The 17,256-nt window shown below is 34.5% G+C and overlaps 1 protein-coding gene across 1 annotated transcript in view; it reads right to left on the bottom strand.

The window, feature by feature from the left end:
• Window positions 1-17,256, bottom strand: part of ADAM7 (ADAM metallopeptidase domain 7) — an 87,869-nt gene that overhangs the window by 28,467 nt on the left and 42,146 nt on the right. The window contains exons 9-15 of the mRNA XM_004763333.1: window positions 9,177-9,346; window positions 6,875-6,959; window positions 5,259-5,389; window positions 3,542-3,716; window positions 1,736-1,825; window positions 556-751; window positions 48-144 (exon numbers count right to left, since the gene is read on the bottom strand). Of these exons, the coding sequence (XP_004763390.1) occupies window positions 48-144; window positions 556-751; window positions 1,736-1,825; window positions 3,542-3,716; window positions 5,259-5,389; window positions 6,875-6,959; window positions 9,177-9,346 (944 nt within the window). The remainder of the gene's footprint in view (window positions 1-47; window positions 145-555; window positions 752-1,735; window positions 1,826-3,541; window positions 3,717-5,258; window positions 5,390-6,874; window positions 6,960-9,176; window positions 9,347-17,256) is intronic.

Here is a 17,256-nt window from a genome sequence, read left to right as displayed (position 1 = left end):
CAAAAACACTCTTAGAAGGCACTTACTTTTCTTTACATGGTACTTACTTCTCTTCACAGGGAATTAATCTGTTTTCCTTGTTTTTGCAGTATCCAAATCTATTTCCTTTTTTATTCATCTCATAGCAGAGATCAGAACTTTCACCTCTAGGATCCAAAATGGAATGATTGAAGTAAAATAATAAAAACTTGAATGTTATAAATCATAACATTTCTTATTTTTCTAATTGAAATTTTATTTTCATGTGGTGGTAAGGCAGAATGAGATAAGTAAATCACTTTAAACTTATCCTATTGTATCAGAAAGATATTTTACAGAAGCATATGGATATAAAAATGGAATAAACATACTTTAACCCACATATTGAGCTAGTTAATTAATATTAGAGGTAATAGCAACTAATATTAAAGGTAATATCTGGAGTGATTATAGGTAAAATATGGGAAGAATGTCACAAATGACATTATCTTCAATCTTGCCCCCAAATTGTTACAGGATAATAACAGAAATTATAGCTATTATGTTTATCAGCCATTCACTGTAATTGTCTCTCACCATTATCAAAAAATTGAGAGCACTGATCATCCCGGGTGGGACATTTCCCCATGAAGCAGTAGCCTTTTGCATTCTTGCAAGGAAATCCATTTACTTGGAATTTGTCGTTAGGACATGCAGAAGAGTAGCCAGTACATACTTCAGGAAAATCACATTCATCTTTTGCCGGTCTGCATATGGACCCTGATTTTTTCATCTGTTGAAGAAAAGTAAAAAGACTGATAAATCTTGAGCATATTTAGGTAGGTTAAGTTTCAGTAAGTAGGAGGAATTTTGACCCATTTAATTTATCTTAAAAAAAAAAAAAGGATTTAAGGTTGGATCATGAGTTTCTAATCCATTCCACTGAGAATTATAATCATTTGTAAATGTGTTGACTTTTATGTAATTTTAGGAATGACACGACAGTGTTTTTGAAAATCTGTATTAGAACAGCATTGGGCAGAGCAGAAAGGACATAAAATGGAGAAATGAGCAAGAGTTCTGTTTATCTTGGAGATGGTACATACCATCTCCAGCACACTCATATAACTGGGAATCCCTCTCTATTTATAACGAGGAATCTCCACTCCCAAGAAATCACATCTCTCTGAATGAACTGGAAAAATACCCTGACTCATTGCTGGAGGAAAGTGCATGGAAATGCTTTCTTATTCAGCCACTCGATATGCATTTAACTGTAACGAGTCCTAGAAAGATTTGAAAATGAATAAGATATACTTCCTTTCCTTTGTGAGTTGAAAGAAAGATCTGTTCAGATCTTTGGACAGAGTCATTTGGATTTCCGATCGCCTTTCCTAGGAATATATCTCCAGTACTAGTCACTCTCACTCTCCAATGCCAGTAAAATCTTTCCCCTTCTAGTTTACTATTGTTGGAATGCCACACATGAGCTGAGGTTAAATAGGTTGGCAGTGATTTACAAAGCAACAAGAATAATGTTTATCATATAACTCTACTCCTAAAAGACCAAGTGATACCTGCTTCTCTACTTCCCAGGCCACAGCATGGCCCAGTCAGAAGTCAGAACAACTCAGAAGTGGATTTACTAGGGACAAGGAAGCCTAACCCTAACCTGGGATTAGTAGTGTAGCGTCATTTGGTGGACAGCCAATTCTGTCCCCCTGTGTATACTTAATAAACTGAAAATGGAGAACCCAGTCCTGGCACAGGTCCTTACCTTACAAGCTTCACAGCATTCTCCTTCTGCACAACTAAATCCTGGCTTCAACATGCATTTGTTTGCATCACAGCAAGGATTGGTGCACTCCTGGCAATAATCAAAAATTAAAGATCAGAAACTGTTTGTAGTGAAGGTCTTGTTTAATAAGTTATAGTTCTGTATAATTTATAATTTATAATTTGTCTTTCAGCATTAAATCCAAATGCATGATCCTAGGTTATGACATGTATATGAAGACTACTGCTTGTAAGTGGTCTTTGGGACATTTATTTATTTATTTATTTATTAAATATTTATTTATTTATTTGAGAAAGAGAGAGAGAAAGCATGTGTGCCTGTGAGCAGGGAGAGGGGCCGAGGGAGAGGGAGACAATCTCAAGCATACTTGTTGCTGAGTATGGAACCCAATGTGGGACTCTGTCCCAGGACCCTGAGATCATGATCTGAGTCGAAATCAAGAGTTGGAGGCTTAACTGACTGAGGTACCCAGATACCCTTATTTTGTTTTCTTCCCAGTTGGCTGTTCAGTACACCACACTAATGAATTTTCATCAGCAGCATACAAAGTCTGACATTTCTGACCTTCCATTTTTCTTGATAACTTCCATTCTTTGGAAGGGCCCTGCTACTTCTCTATAGTAAAGGTTTAATAGAGATAATAGAACTTCTGAAGACCTAATTTTACATTTTCCTCAAGAATCTGAGTATTTCAGGTTGAACTTTGTTGTTGTTTTTAATACATCATTAAATAGTAAGAGCAGGATAATTTAGCATAATAGGCCCTATATGCTTAAACAAAACTAAAATTGCAAAGGAAACTGTCTGCAAATTATAACATAAGGTACCTCGTGTATTAGAATGAAACTATAGAAACATTCTCTAAAGAATGTGCATAAGCTAAAAAAATCAATTTCCAAAGATAAGAGCCTCTTTGCATTCAATATGAGACATTTGAAAACGAGGTGTTGCAACCTCATTACATGTCACTGTTCCCACATCAATCATGTAATCTCTGATTCACTTACTATTAGATTTGTTTTGAATTTTGTAGTGTCTACAGTGTATGTGTAGTGTCTACACATACTACATATGTGGTTTTCTGACCAGCAGTATCAACATATCCTTTCAGGTTGCTGGTAATAAAGGATCTCAGCCTCACTTCAGGCCTACAGAATCAGAATTCATATTTTAACATCCCCTGGTGATGTATATACGCATGAAAATTTGAGAAGTGATTGTCTAAGACTCATACCTGTAGGATAAGCTCTTAACAGAAATAGCTTCGATGTTGGAGGAAAGCAGATTAAGAATTACTCTAAAATTTTTCTTAAAGGCATATTCTAAATGTTCCAGAGACCATAGCTCCAATAAATATGTAGAAGGTTAGAATGGTTCATGCTCAATTAAGACAAGAGTTTTCTAGTAACATGAACTGTCCAGCTGGAGATATAGACCAACCTCATAAGGCACTGAGTAAGCTCGATTAATTGTGGAGAACAAATTCCTACTGTGCATGAGATCAGACTTAAAGACACCTAAGGGTCTTTCTTACAAGAAGGGCTGATTACTATATAAAACAAGCAAATGCGATACAGGGGGTCTCCAGCAAGATCATTATACACAATTCATGACTTGGTAGGATGTCTTGCACTGAGGCTACACCAATGACCTGCTTTGAAATGAGACAAAAAACGCATTATTTAAAACTTTACAAGGAATATCTTGGTTGATGAATGGTCACCACCCTGCCTAGGCTCTAGCTGAGCAGAAACTTTGTAGTTTAAAGACATTATTTGCAAATACCTGAACAGGGCCACAATCGCACTCTTCTCCTTCATCCAACTTCTTGTTTCCACAATGTGGGTGATTATTTGATTTATCAGAAAATGGAATGTTGAACATGCATGTTGGATTATAATCCTTCAGGTGTCGAAGGTACTGAATCCTGTTGCATTTACTGAATTTTAGTGCAGGAATGCTAGAGTTTAAATGAATTAAAAATAAAGACTAATTTTATCAGGGCAGAGTGGTGGAACAGCTATGAAATTTTAATGAAGGATTCAGAAAGAATAAATAAAAATGATGAACTCTAAAAGTCCGTTTACTTCTCCTACTTTGCTTTACTGCTATAGGAGAGTAGCAAGTGGGCTTTTATTATAGAAAATGTTTTATTGAAACAGCCAACACACAATTCACTAGTATCCTAGTGAACTACAACTATATATCGTCCAGAAAGTCCTTCCTGAAGCCCACAGTTTAGACTGAATGTGTTTGCTGCTCCTAGATCACTTTCTGTTTGTTCCTCTTGACATAATCTATATATTTGTTTATCATTTATGCAAGATTACAAGCTTCTCAATGCAGGGACTGCATTTTTTTTTAATAAGCACTAATTAACATAGGGCCTGGCACAAAGTCATTCTCTATAAACATTGTTGAAACAAATGATTTATTTAGTAATACCGTACACATCCTAAAAATGTACTATCCTTCTGAAAAGTGCAAATACTTAAAAAGACTGAAATTTACCTTCCTTCTGTCTTTCTTTTGTTTTGACTCCCTTGCCATTATTGGTACCTAATGGACACAGATGGACTTTTAGAGGCTTAAAAACATTACTTTGGAATGATGGGCCCTGAAAAATAATACTAATTGTATAGCTGATGATATAAAATTAGGTATCAGTCATTAGTTATTACTTTATGGCAGGCACTGTACTTGGGTGCTTTCACTATTTTACCTCATTTAATCAATATATAGAAGTGCTGATCATCATCATAAACACTTTTCTTATATGAAATACATGATGTGCTCTCTGTGAAGGACCTCAAAAAAATGTGTAAAGTTTAGGAGCTGGCTGTGGTAATTCACAGTATGATGGGAGGATATAGGACATTCATTCATTCTACAATTATTTATACAGTACCTAGTACATGTCTGGGACTTTTCTAGACAGTGTGATAAAACAGTGTATAATGCAGACAAAACCTGACCTCATGAAGTTTATATTTTGTTGGAGGAATAGAATAATAAGCAAGCTAAGTAGGTAATGCACAGACTATATTAGGTAGTGATTAATACTAAGAATGGGGGGAAAAAACAAAGAAGAAAGGATTAGAGACAGGATTGAAAAATTCAATCAAGTGGCCTGGGAAGGCTTGGCTGAGAAAGACATCTGAGTAAAGATTTGGAATAAATTAGAGTTTATGGCAAAGATGATAAAACAAGGCACATAGAGTGTATTCTTCTCCTAGGCATCTTAGTATAATTTACTAATTAATTGTTGTATATTTTTGCAGTATGCTCAGATGGAATTTTAGAGTCACTAGGACCAATACTACCAACTGTTAAGATTTAGCCCCAAAGGGAAACAGCCTATCACGGCTGGTTTTGTAATAGACCTTATGGAATATATTAGAAATTGTTTACATAATATCTATATATCCCTACAATATGGCGTTCTAACTAAGAGTCACACACAAAATATTTAAATGTACTCTCTACATTGTTTGAACCCTACCTTCCACCACGATCCATCACACATCTCTCAAAATTACAGGTACATGGATAATCATCATGCTTCATCCCAAGGTTATGACCTAGCTGATGTGCAATTCTGCTTGCAACTACATTTAGGTCAGGCAAAAGATCCTGGGGCCAAAAAAAGATGTGTATTACAAATTTCTAGAAGTTAATGCACTTTAGCACACAGTGTTTTGAACTATTTGTTGAGACCTGGTTTCTAGCTTCGGTTAACTAGTACTTGTTTGAGATGCTGTGGCCTTTGTTACCTCCCTGTCCTGCCCTCAGTTCCTTTAATTATATAATGAGGTTGGAAAAATGACCTTTGAGTGTCTCTAACATTTTGATATTCTTTTTTGTTGCACAGTAATAATCATTGCTGGATTTCTATAAGCTCATTCATACAAATAGCTAAAAATCATAATTAAAAATTATAAACTAATGTCCTAATAAATAAACATTATTGATTTGTCTTTTATATGCCAGATATTCAAAGATGGTAAAAATAAAAAATGTGTGTGGTTCATATTTTCAGACTACAGTCTCACACTGCCCAACTGTATGTAATGTAATCATGAGGAGGAAGTTTCTACTATTAAGAAAACCAGAAGTTTGATGATTTGAAATCCAAGGCAGAGTTGGTTGTTCCCTCTGTCTGTAGTTATATTTCATGTTTTAGCCACTATAGTAAGTACAAAAAAAATAATTTTCAAAAAGGGGTGGGATACCAGATTACTTACTATAAAGGTAAAATTCCCCTAACTTGGTTATTTCATCTTACTCATTTGAAGTTTAAAATGTGTTCTGCATGGGTTGTAATGTCATAATTGGAGTGGCAATAGCCTATACTAGATTAGATAGACTCCACTATGCAGAATTTGTGTTAATAAAATACCATGATCAAGGCATAATCATAAAAGGAACAATGTAATGAATAGGTGATTTACAAGCTTTTAATTTCAAGGTCTTAATACGACTTAGATGAGACTACTTGGACAGCATCTACTAGAAGCTTAGTGATTTGGGAAAGATACCAGATAAAATAGATAAGTCAGCAGTTTGAACATCTTACTCTTACTGAAAATGAATCGCAAGGTTGTTTTGATACAATAATGATAATGATAATAATGATAGTGAACATATAGAGTATGCAAAAAACTTTTCTAATCTTTGTAAGTCAATTTGTATATGATTTTTAAAGCTCTGAACAGACTGGTTTACCTTCATTTTTCATCTATAGTTTTTATAAAACTGTTATTTTCCTATTTAATAAAGGAAACAACAATTTCATTGTAGTATATATTGGTGGGGATATATGGTAGAATTCATACATGATCTTTCCTTCTCTCTCTCTCTCTCTCTCATTCTTTCTTTCTTTCCTTCTTCCTATCTTTCTTTCTTTCTCTTTTTGTAGGCTTCACCTCCAGAGCAGAGCCCAACATGCAACTTGAACTCATGACCCTGAGATCAAGACCTGAACTGAGATAAAGAGTTGGATGCTGAACCAACTGAACCACCCAGGTGACCTTAGTCCCCTTCAATGGGACACACAATTTATAGAAATTAACTTCAAACTTTGTGATTAAGTTACATAACAAATAAAACCCAGCCTACCTTAACAACACTGGAGGAATAATAGGGCAGGCATATACCCTCTGAATAAGAAGTTCCTTGTGCATGTATGTAGAGCCATTTCCCACTATAAACAAGATGCAAATACACTCTTCAGTCTGAGGCAGTGGTTTAATTAACACAAAGATTGGATTGCAATGAATCCTCAAAATGCTAGTGCCTTTGCACATAAAAGTGCCTTTTTTTTCTTAGAGTTCTAGAATTGAAGATGATCTTAGTTGTTATTAAGCTTATGTAGTATATTAGAGGTATTGAAAAAGTCAGTACAATCTAAAGTTGAAATCATAAAAAATGTATTTTCAAAAAAATAATAAAATGTGAGTTCAATTTTACAGGGCTTATCATACACTTAGCTTTGGATAAAACCACTTAAAAGATCAAATAATTAAGTTTAAAAAATGTTTGGAGAGAAAAATACAACATAGTAAATAGACACATATAAGGATTAATTAGCTATAGTTAAAGTTTTTAAAATATTTTAATCAAACATAGAAACTCACAGAAGATTAGATAACAATAATCAAACGTTTAAAAGAGTTGTCATATGAATTATTCCTGGATTACCTAAAAAGATAGATGTAGATATGTATATTGAGGGAATCCAGATTTGATATGCTTTCAAGAACATTTAGAGTTAGACCACTTTAAAGAGTGATTAAGCTGAAAGACCACACTTGGAACATATATAACTAAGAAGATTCAATTATGAGAAAAGTGGTCAGGCTACATGACCCCTTTCAATTTTTAGCTTTTTTGATCAAAAAGGTATGTTCTATTTCTTTCTTTACTATTGAAATGTCCTACATTTTTAGTCTCAGTAATACTTGGAAGTATTTAGAACTCTGGTCTTCCTAGACTTGGTAGATCTTAGAAAAATACCACTTATGGAGATGAAGCATCAGAGCAAACACAATCTAGATTCTGAACTTGCTCATGGTTACTTAGAAACAAAAATCACAACATGAGAATGCCATATATATTATCACTTCTAGTGCTACATGAACATAGATGAGAAGACATTCAAGGAACTCAATACATAAGTCCCAAATATGATGTGCAATTAGATATTTAGGAACACTTTTCTCATTTCCTTATTTGCAGACATGCTATTGCTGTGAGAAGCTATTGCTCAGAATAAGAGACGTTCATGAAAGTAAAAAGTTTTTTGCTTATAACCATGTGATATTTCTAGACTAATTTATTATTTTAAAACACAGGTCCAAGAAATAGGCAAAGAGGTCAATCTTGTGCACAATGAATGCTATGGTGATAGGTACACGTATCTCCCTGGAGATAAGTGCTGTGGACCATCTCAGTGATAAAAATCAGAAGTGATATTACTTTAGAGGTGTGATTCACTCTCATCAATCTGCCAGAGAGCTGGACTTGACTTCCAGCTGCAGGCTTTGGAAGGTTCACAGTTCTGAGTTCAAATTGGAAGTTAACATTTAGATAATGTTAAGACACACATTTGTAGGCCATGTTTGCAGACCATAGGAGAAACACCACTATTACAGGAAGATGAAGTAGATAAGGTGGGTAACATTGTTATATAGTAGCCATAAGGGCACCAGAAGAAATGCTCAAAAACTCCATTACTCCAAAGTTGTACAAATAGGATAACAGGACAATGGTTAACACAAAGTTAAGGTCAGTTCAGCTGCACAATTATTTATCATTTCCTAATAGGCTGAGTAGTGTGGTAGCTATTTTGAATTAGAAAAATGATCAAAATGGGCCCCCCTTTCTTAGGAATGACCTAATATTATAGATAACTTTACTAGGAATATTAAATCTGTGGCAGTTTAGTTATCCACCCTCATGAATAGTAGAGGAGATGCTCTTGAAGCACTATTCATTGGATAGGGACACTTTACTGAGGGAAAACTTCCAGAGAATAAGGTACTTTCCCAGTAATACAGGTTTTAGGGAATATTGGAATGGCACAGCATGGAAGAATTAAGGGTGTTAGTGCTAGATGCTGGTTAAGTAAATTGATTCTAAAAGTACATTCTCATCCAGTGACATTTCCAAACCTGACCTGAAATGTAAATGTATCATATGTTTAGTTTCCAGTGTTAATCAATATTAGAAAGAAAGATTATTTAAAACTTGATTTGGAAATTTTATGTATAACTGAACATAACATTTTGTCACTGTGTACTATGCAAAATAAATTGTTTTAAAAAGTAGTTTGTTGCTGTTCATTTGTTTGTTTGTTTATTTATTTATTATCTATTTATAATTCACCTAAAGTATGCAGGAAAATAGAGCACTTACATACCTGAGTAATATAACATGATCAAAATTTTTCCTCTTTTTCAGGATTATTTCTTGCCAAGTTGAAAAACGTAGTAAGGTATTTTCTATATTTGAATCTATGTCTATTTTATCTCCATTTGTCCACATTTCAAGGCCAACTAATGTCACATGAATGTCCAAGGTTTTATAAATCTGCTCAAAGGAGAAATAAACTTTCATAGACTCAAGCTACAGAAGGATCCTTCACCATTACTATATTCCTCTATAATTAAAAAAAAATAGTAATTTTAACATGTGAGGTACATAAACAAAAAATGCAGGTCTTATTTTACAAATGGTTATACTGAAACAGAATATAGTATAACTTGCCCAGAATACTGGGCAAATTGCCATAACCAACAAAAAATTTAACTTAAAAAATATTTGATTTTCTTTGAATATGATGAACCTTACAGACACTGGGCTCAAGATGTGTCTAGCATAAATAATTTAATAAAACTCATATTATAACTGACCAGAAGATGTGAATTTATTAGTAGTGGCACGCAGAGGGATGAATGTTCTTTCTCTCTATTTTAGTCATTAGTTGGTTCTATGGCAGATTAGAATGTTGATATTGGTTTTCAAAATCCAATAGCCTAGCTGCCATATTTTGTTTGATTTTTTAGGACTACTTTCCTGTCTCAATCTTTTTGGAGACAGCTCAAAACAGGCACAAATAGCTATAGCTCATAAACCTTCTTACTTCATTCCCATTTTGTAAACACTGAGTTAGTAGATACTTTTATGCCAGCACAAAAGAAGACAGAGTTGAAGCAAATATTATATGAAGATTTTGAGGCAAAAGATGTTATATAAATTTTATAATTCCTAACAGCAGTACAAAGTAGATTGAAAGAATGAATGAACTATGAACACTGAGTTAAGGTCAGAAATGATGAGGTCATTCACACAATAATAGTAGAGCATGCAATCCGTTATTAAGAAGTGTGCTATATCATGACTGTAATAACATCGTGTTAATTTTCTACTTTTCTTAACCTGCATAATATGAATATATTGAATTTCATGTGTCAACATAATAACCCAACAAAGTCATTTCATAAACCCGAGAACTAGGCTTCCTTTAAAGAATCATGAAGTTAGACCTTTAGTTAAATCATGATTTCAAATCCATTCTGGAGCCTGTAATGTCCATTCCTTTTAACCCTGACCTTAGCATTTAATAGACCTTATATGTCAGGTACCACAGAACAATATATTTGTTTTAACCTGGTCTCCTTGGAGTCTCTACCATTCATGGGTGGGCTTTAGGTCCATAAAACCGGAGAAAGTACAAATGGAAACAATAGTTATCATTTATCATGCTATGAATGTGCTCTCTTCTAGTGAAAACATACCCTATAAGATAAAAACCATGCTGCATCTGTGGAATGCTTGGAAGGGTTTGTATATACTATTTGGGAGATTGTGAAGAGTTGGTTCACTCTTCACAGTAGAGAAAAAAACTGAACTTTCCGAGATGAAGGGGTAAAGATATTGTGAAAGTAAGTGAGAGAGAATGAAGTAAAATAATGAGTGTGGGCACTGTGGAGGATAAAGGATTGGCATGACTTCCCAATCTAAACTGAATATCTTTAGTAAAAGTTCAGTAATTTGCACCAATTTTGTATTTATGCTTACTTTGGTGATGGAAACCCAAAGAGAAAGACTGAGTCTTATATTTGTGTCAGTGTTAGGGTAGTGATAAAGACAATCACAAAATATAAGAAACAGGATAAAAGGAGCTTGGGCTGAGAGGCAGAGGAGCAGAGCAGATCACTCTCAGAGCAGAGCCATTACCAGGTATGAGCCCTTCCATGCTACACACAGGCAAGGGGATTAATTCACACACAAAGCCAGAGTAGCTCCTGGTCCTTTCTGATTGAAGGCAGAGTAGTCTAGGCAAGAGAACTGAGACATAGCCCCACCCATTGTGGGGAGAGTCTTCTGGTTCTATCTGACTAGAAGAGCTAATGACATTCCTGAAAGCTGTGTGAACCAATGGTGGCTTGAGCCAAGAGTTGAGCGGATAGAGGTGATTACTCTCAGAAAAAAGCCAATACAGGTATTCCTTAATTTTTAAGTTTGTGTTATGCCATTTGCTTTCACAAAAGGCCAACATTAGAATCCGTTTTCACTGAACAAAAGAAATCTGAAGAGGATTTTTGCTTTTATGAGAAAAGGCAAAAAGCAAAAGTGATGCTCAATGTTTGCTTTGTGGTGAGCCATTGTAGAGCCATTGCAGTGTCATCCCCGGTAGGTGACACTGTCCAGCACCAAGCCACTGTAGCTCTGAAGTGTGTCTGTGAGCATCAGTGCTTTATCTCAGTTTCTTTTGTGCATTTGTTAGGAAGATGTGTTCCAAGGTACCAGAAAAGCCTAAGAGAAGTTGTGTTGCTTTGTGTGTGTGTGTGTGTGTGTGTGTGTGTGTGTGTGTGTGGTTTTTTTGTTTGTTTGTTTTTTGGCTCAAAAACATTCCCATATAAATTAATAGTAATTGCTTCTCAGCTTTATGCTATTTGGCCAATGAAATATTTAACAGGAATACTCCTTGTTCAGATAGAGGGAGAAACCTATTCCAGCATGACAGCTTCCTGAGTTACAAAGAGGCAGGGGGCTAATTTTTAGCCAAGGCTGAGGGGAGATTCTGGTCCCTTCTAACGGGAGAGCCTGGTTTGAAAAATTGAGAGTTGCCTGAAGTAGCCACCCAGGCAAGAAAGATGAGACATAACCCACCCAATGTGAAGAGAGGGTGTTTGTCCCAACTGACTGAAGTTTGGTAAAACACCTGAAAGCTGTGCAGCTCAGAAAATTCAAGAAAGGCACAAGAGAAAGGCAGACATCACCCATAGTTCACAGACCAGAGCCAGCGATGCTGTTTGGCTGGGGATCTTGGAGTGCAGTTCAGCTTAAGTTAAGACAACAAAGATATATTCCAGTTTTAGAGCTGCTTCTCCCACTGCACTAGGGCAGAGAATCTAATTCATAATCAAGGATCATGAAAAATTAGGCAAATTTGACGCCACGAAAGGAAACTGATAAAGCTCCAATAACTGACCATAAAGAAATAGAGATTTATAAACTGTCAGGGACACCATTTGGAATAATCCTCTAAGGAAGTTTAGCAGACTATAAGAAAACACAGACAACTAAATAAAATTGGGAAAATAATTCATGAACAAAAAGAGAAGTTTGGCCATGTGGGAGAAAGAATTAGTAGACATTACCCAGTGAGAGGTGCAAAATGAAAAAAAGAATGAAAAAGAGTGCAGAAAGCCTACTGGAATTATGAGACACAGTGTAAAAATACCATGAGGATTCTAAAAGGAGAAGAGAAAAAAAAAGTGACAGAAAGTATATTTAAAGCAATAATGGCTAAAAACTTCCTGAACTTGGTGAAAGAAATAGACATCTAGATCCATGAAGTCTGAAAGACAAATAGATTAAACCTAATAGGGCTACATTAAGATACATTGTAATTAAATTGTCAAAAATCAAAGATGAAAGAATTTTAAGAGCAGCAGAGAAAAGAGAGGCATTACATATAAGAGATTGTTGGATTTTGCTTTTTAAATCCCTTCACCCTATAGACAGATTTCTCAACAGAAACTTTTTAGGCAAAGAGATAATGTAATATCAAAATAACTGCCAACCAAGAATACAATGGCTGGTAAAGCTGTCCTTCAGAAATGAAAGAGAGATAAAAATTTTCTTGAACAACCAAAAATTGAGGAAGGGAGTTCATTACCACTAGACCTGCCTTAGGAGAAATGTTAAATCCCTCTTTGAATAGAAGTAAAAATTGCTCATTAACATCATAAAAAAACACAAAATGATAACATTAATCTCACTTGTAATGGTAAATATATAGTGATCATTAGATTCTGCAATTTGGTAATAGGGTGTATAACTCACAACTCTAATTTAAAAGTTCAAAAATGAACAGAGTCGGGCGCCTGGGTGGCTCAGTGGGTTAAACCTCTGTCTTAGGGTTAGGTCATGATCTCAGGGTCCTGGGATCCAGCCCTACATCAGGCTCTCTGCTCAGCAGGGAACCTGCTTTTCCTTCTCTTTCTGCCTGCCTCTCTGCCTACTTGTCATCTCTCTCTCTGTCAAATAAATAAATAAAATCCTTTAAAAAGATGAACATAGGGAAAAAACCCATAAATACAATATGTACAATGTTATTAGTTACAAAATATTAAAGAATGTAAATTTTTACTGCAATAATGTAAAAAATGTAAATAATGTAAAATTTTAACTGCAGGTAATGTAATAGTAAGGAGAAAGGAAGTGTCAAATATATGAATCCTATTAAAGTTAAAAATTGTTATCAGTTTAAATTAGGATCTGATAAGTTTGATATTTTACATAAACCTCATGATAACTTCAAGGGAAAATTTTCTGGTAACTAGATGAAGGAATACAATAAAGAAGTCAAGGAATACCAATATCAGAGACATCAAAATACAAAAAAAAAAAAGGAGAGCAGGATAAGAAATAGGGAACAATGGATCTGTAAAACAACCAGAAAACAATTCAGAAAATGTCAATAGTATGTCTTTACCTACCAATAATTACTTTAAATGTGAACAAATTAAACCATCCAATCAAAAGACACAGGGTGGGTAAAGGGATTAAAAAAGGAAAATCTAGCAACATAAAGCATACAAAAAATATGTAAGCCCTAAAGACACACATAAACTGAAGATGAAGGGATGGAAAAAATCATTTCTACCAAATGATAACCCCATTCCTCCTCCCCCAAAAAGTATATGTATTTATACATATATCAAAATATATTTTAAACAAAAAATGGTAAAAAGAGACAGAGACCATTACATAATGATAAAAGTGTCAATACATCAAGAAGACTTAACTGTAAATATTTATGTGCTCAATACTGGAAAGCATAAATATACAAATCAAAAACTAGAGAACTGAGAGGAGAAATTTTTAAAAAAAAGTAATATTTAACCCCAAGCAAAGGATAAATCATTCAGACACAGAATCAATAAATAAACAGTGCATTTGAACAATACTCTAGACCCAAAGGACCTAACAAATGTATACAGAACTTTCTATCCAACAATAACAGAATACATATTCTTATTTACACATAGAATTTTTTTTAGAGTAGGCCATATGTTAGGTTTTAAAACAAGTCTTAGCAAATTCAAAAATGATAAAAAGTCATACCAAGTATCTTTTCTGAACATAACGGCACGGAACTAGAAACCAGGAACAAGATGAAAACTGGAAAATTCATGAACACATAGAAACTATATAACACTCTCCTGAACAATCAATGGATCAAAGAAGAAATTAAAGAGGAAATAAATAAAAGACTCATGTGTGTTTCCATTTTCATTTGTCTTAAGGTCAGGTCTGAACAAACCAATTACTTGTAAGGAGATGAAATCAGTGATCACAATATCCTAATGAAGAAAAGTACAGGACCAGATAGATTTACTGGTGAATTATAGCAAACATTAAAGGAATTGCTATCAATCATTCTCAAACCTTCCCAAAAAACTCAAAGAGGAGCAAACATTCCCAAACTAATTTTACAAGGCCAGGATTACCCTGATATCAAAACCAGGAAAGGGTATTATTAGAAAACAATACTGCAGGCTAATACCCTTGATGAGAATAAGTGAAAAACGGATCAAAGTGGATTGAAGAGTTAAGCTGAGTTTTACCATAAAATCCCAGAAGAAAACATAGAAATAAAGTTCCTTGACATGGGCCTTGGTAACAAATGTTTGGAGATGATGTCTAAAGCACAAGCAACAAAATAAGAAACAATCAAGTGGGATTGCATCAAACAAAAACTTCTGCACAGCAAAAGAAGCCAATAAAAAAAGTGTAAAGAGAACTTATGGGATAGGGAAAAATATTCACAAGCCATTATCTGATAAGGGGTTAATATCCAATATATATAAACTCATTAACTCAATGGCAAAAAAATTCAAATTAAAAAATGGGTAAAGTAACTGAATAGACATTCCTTCAAAAAAGATAGATGAAAGGCCAACAAGTGCATGATGAGATTTTCAACATCACTAGTCATTAAGATAATGTGAATTAAAATCAAAATAAGATATCATCTCTGCTTGTTAGAATGGCCATCACTAAAAAGACAAGAGACAATAAATGCTGGTATGGATGTAGAGAAAAGAGAACCCTTGTGCACTGTTGGTGGGACTGTAAATTGGAAAAGCCACTGTGGAAAAAAATGTGGAAGATCCTCAAAAATTTTTAACTATTTATATGATCCAGAAATTCCACTTCTGGGAACATATCAAAGGAAATAAAAGCATATATCAAAAAGAGATCTGCACTCCTATGTTTATGCAAGCATTCTTATATAATCAAACCATGAATACAGCCAAGGTGTCCATTAATGGATGAATGGAAGAAGTTGTAGTAGATATATATAATGGAATATTATTTAGCCATAAAAAATCAAGGATTAAAAAAAAAATCAAGGATATCCTACCATTTTTGATAACATAGATTACCCTAAAGGATATTACATTAAGTGAAATAAGTCAGACAGATAAAGACAAATATTATATGATCTCACTTATATATGAAATTAAAAAAAATTCATAGGAAAAATGATCAGACTTGTGGTTATCATAGATTGTGTGGAGAGAGGGAAATTGGAGGAAGGTGGTCAAAAGGTACAAACTTCCAGTAAGAAGATAAATAAGTACTAGAGATGTACAACTGATGACTACAGCTAACCGTACTGTATGATGGGTAGGAAAGTTGTTAATAAGAGTTGATATTGAGAGTTTTCATCACAAGGGGAATTATTTTTCCTTTATTCTTTTGGGTTTTTCTTTTCTTTTCATAGTATCTATTTGAGAAGATAGATGTTAGCTGAACCTACTGTGGTAGTCATTTCACAATTTATGTAAATTAAACCATTATGCTGTATGCCTTATACTTACACAGCAGTGTATGTCCATTATATGTCCCAATAAAACAGGAGAAAATGCCTAAAAACCTTGATAGGAGGAAAGATGGTTATAAACACTGCAAGAATTATTTGAAAAATAGGATCAGAATTGAGTCATGAATAAACTTAAAAACCTGGGGTGCCTGGGTGGCTCAGTGTGTTAAAGCCTCTGTCTTTGGCTCAGGTCATGATCCCAGGGTCCTGGGATCGAGTCCCACATCAGGCTCTCTGCTTAGCAGGGAACCTGCTTCCTCCTCTCTCTCTGCCTGTCTCTCTGCCTACTTGTGATCTTTGTCTGTCAAATAAATAAATAAAATCTTAAAAAAAAAACTTACAAAAACCTTTATCAATCAATCAATCAATCAATCAATCAAAATAAACAGAAGAAAACAGAGGTGACTATGAGATATAACCATTCCTCTCCACATTGTTCCTATTTTCAGAATAATATGGGGGAGGATTTTTAATTTCCATAGACATGAATTTAAAGTTTAGAGAAATTATACTTCTGGGTAAGATGTGTAAAGTTGGAAAGAATGTTTTTGCTACCCTGACAAAAAGAAAAAGCTAGAGAATCTACAAAGTTGTATCATATCAAACCATAAATTAGCTGAGGTAACAGGGTCAATAGTACCTTGAAATCTAAGGAAAGAGCGCCTCCTTTGATGGTACTATTGATAGAGCATCTCCCAGTGGCAGAGCATGAGAAAAAGAGATGTTGACATCATATAACACATAAGAAGAATTCACCAGACATTTGTAAGGAATTGTTAAAGGGTAAGTGTGGGATAAAATGAGAGTGTAGGACCTTCTGAAAGACACGGACATAAGTAATTTTACAAAGGGAGGTTATCTCCAATCTCCCATTCTGGATGTGCAGAGTGGGAGATTGGAGATAATCTCCCTTGGTGGTATAGGCTTGAAGGATGGGAGAAACTGTTGTCTTGGGAACATCTTCAAATCTACCAGACTCATTCTCCAGAGATACAAAAGCATTTAGCTTCTATATGGCCTTCAGCAATTTTTTTTTCTGTTCTAATCTCATTATTACTTCTTTCCTTGTACTAACTATGGCTTAGTTTATTTTTCT

The sequence above is a fragment of the Mustela putorius genome, unplaced genomic scaffold (assembly GCF_011764305.1).
Source record: "Mustela putorius furo isolate JIRA1106 unplaced genomic scaffold, ASM1176430v1.1 tig00003937_pilon_pilon_pilon, whole genome shotgun sequence".
NCBI lineage: Eukaryota > Metazoa > Chordata > Mammalia > Carnivora > Mustelidae > Mustela > Mustela putorius.
This window is presented reverse-complemented; position numbering and strand designations above follow the sequence as displayed.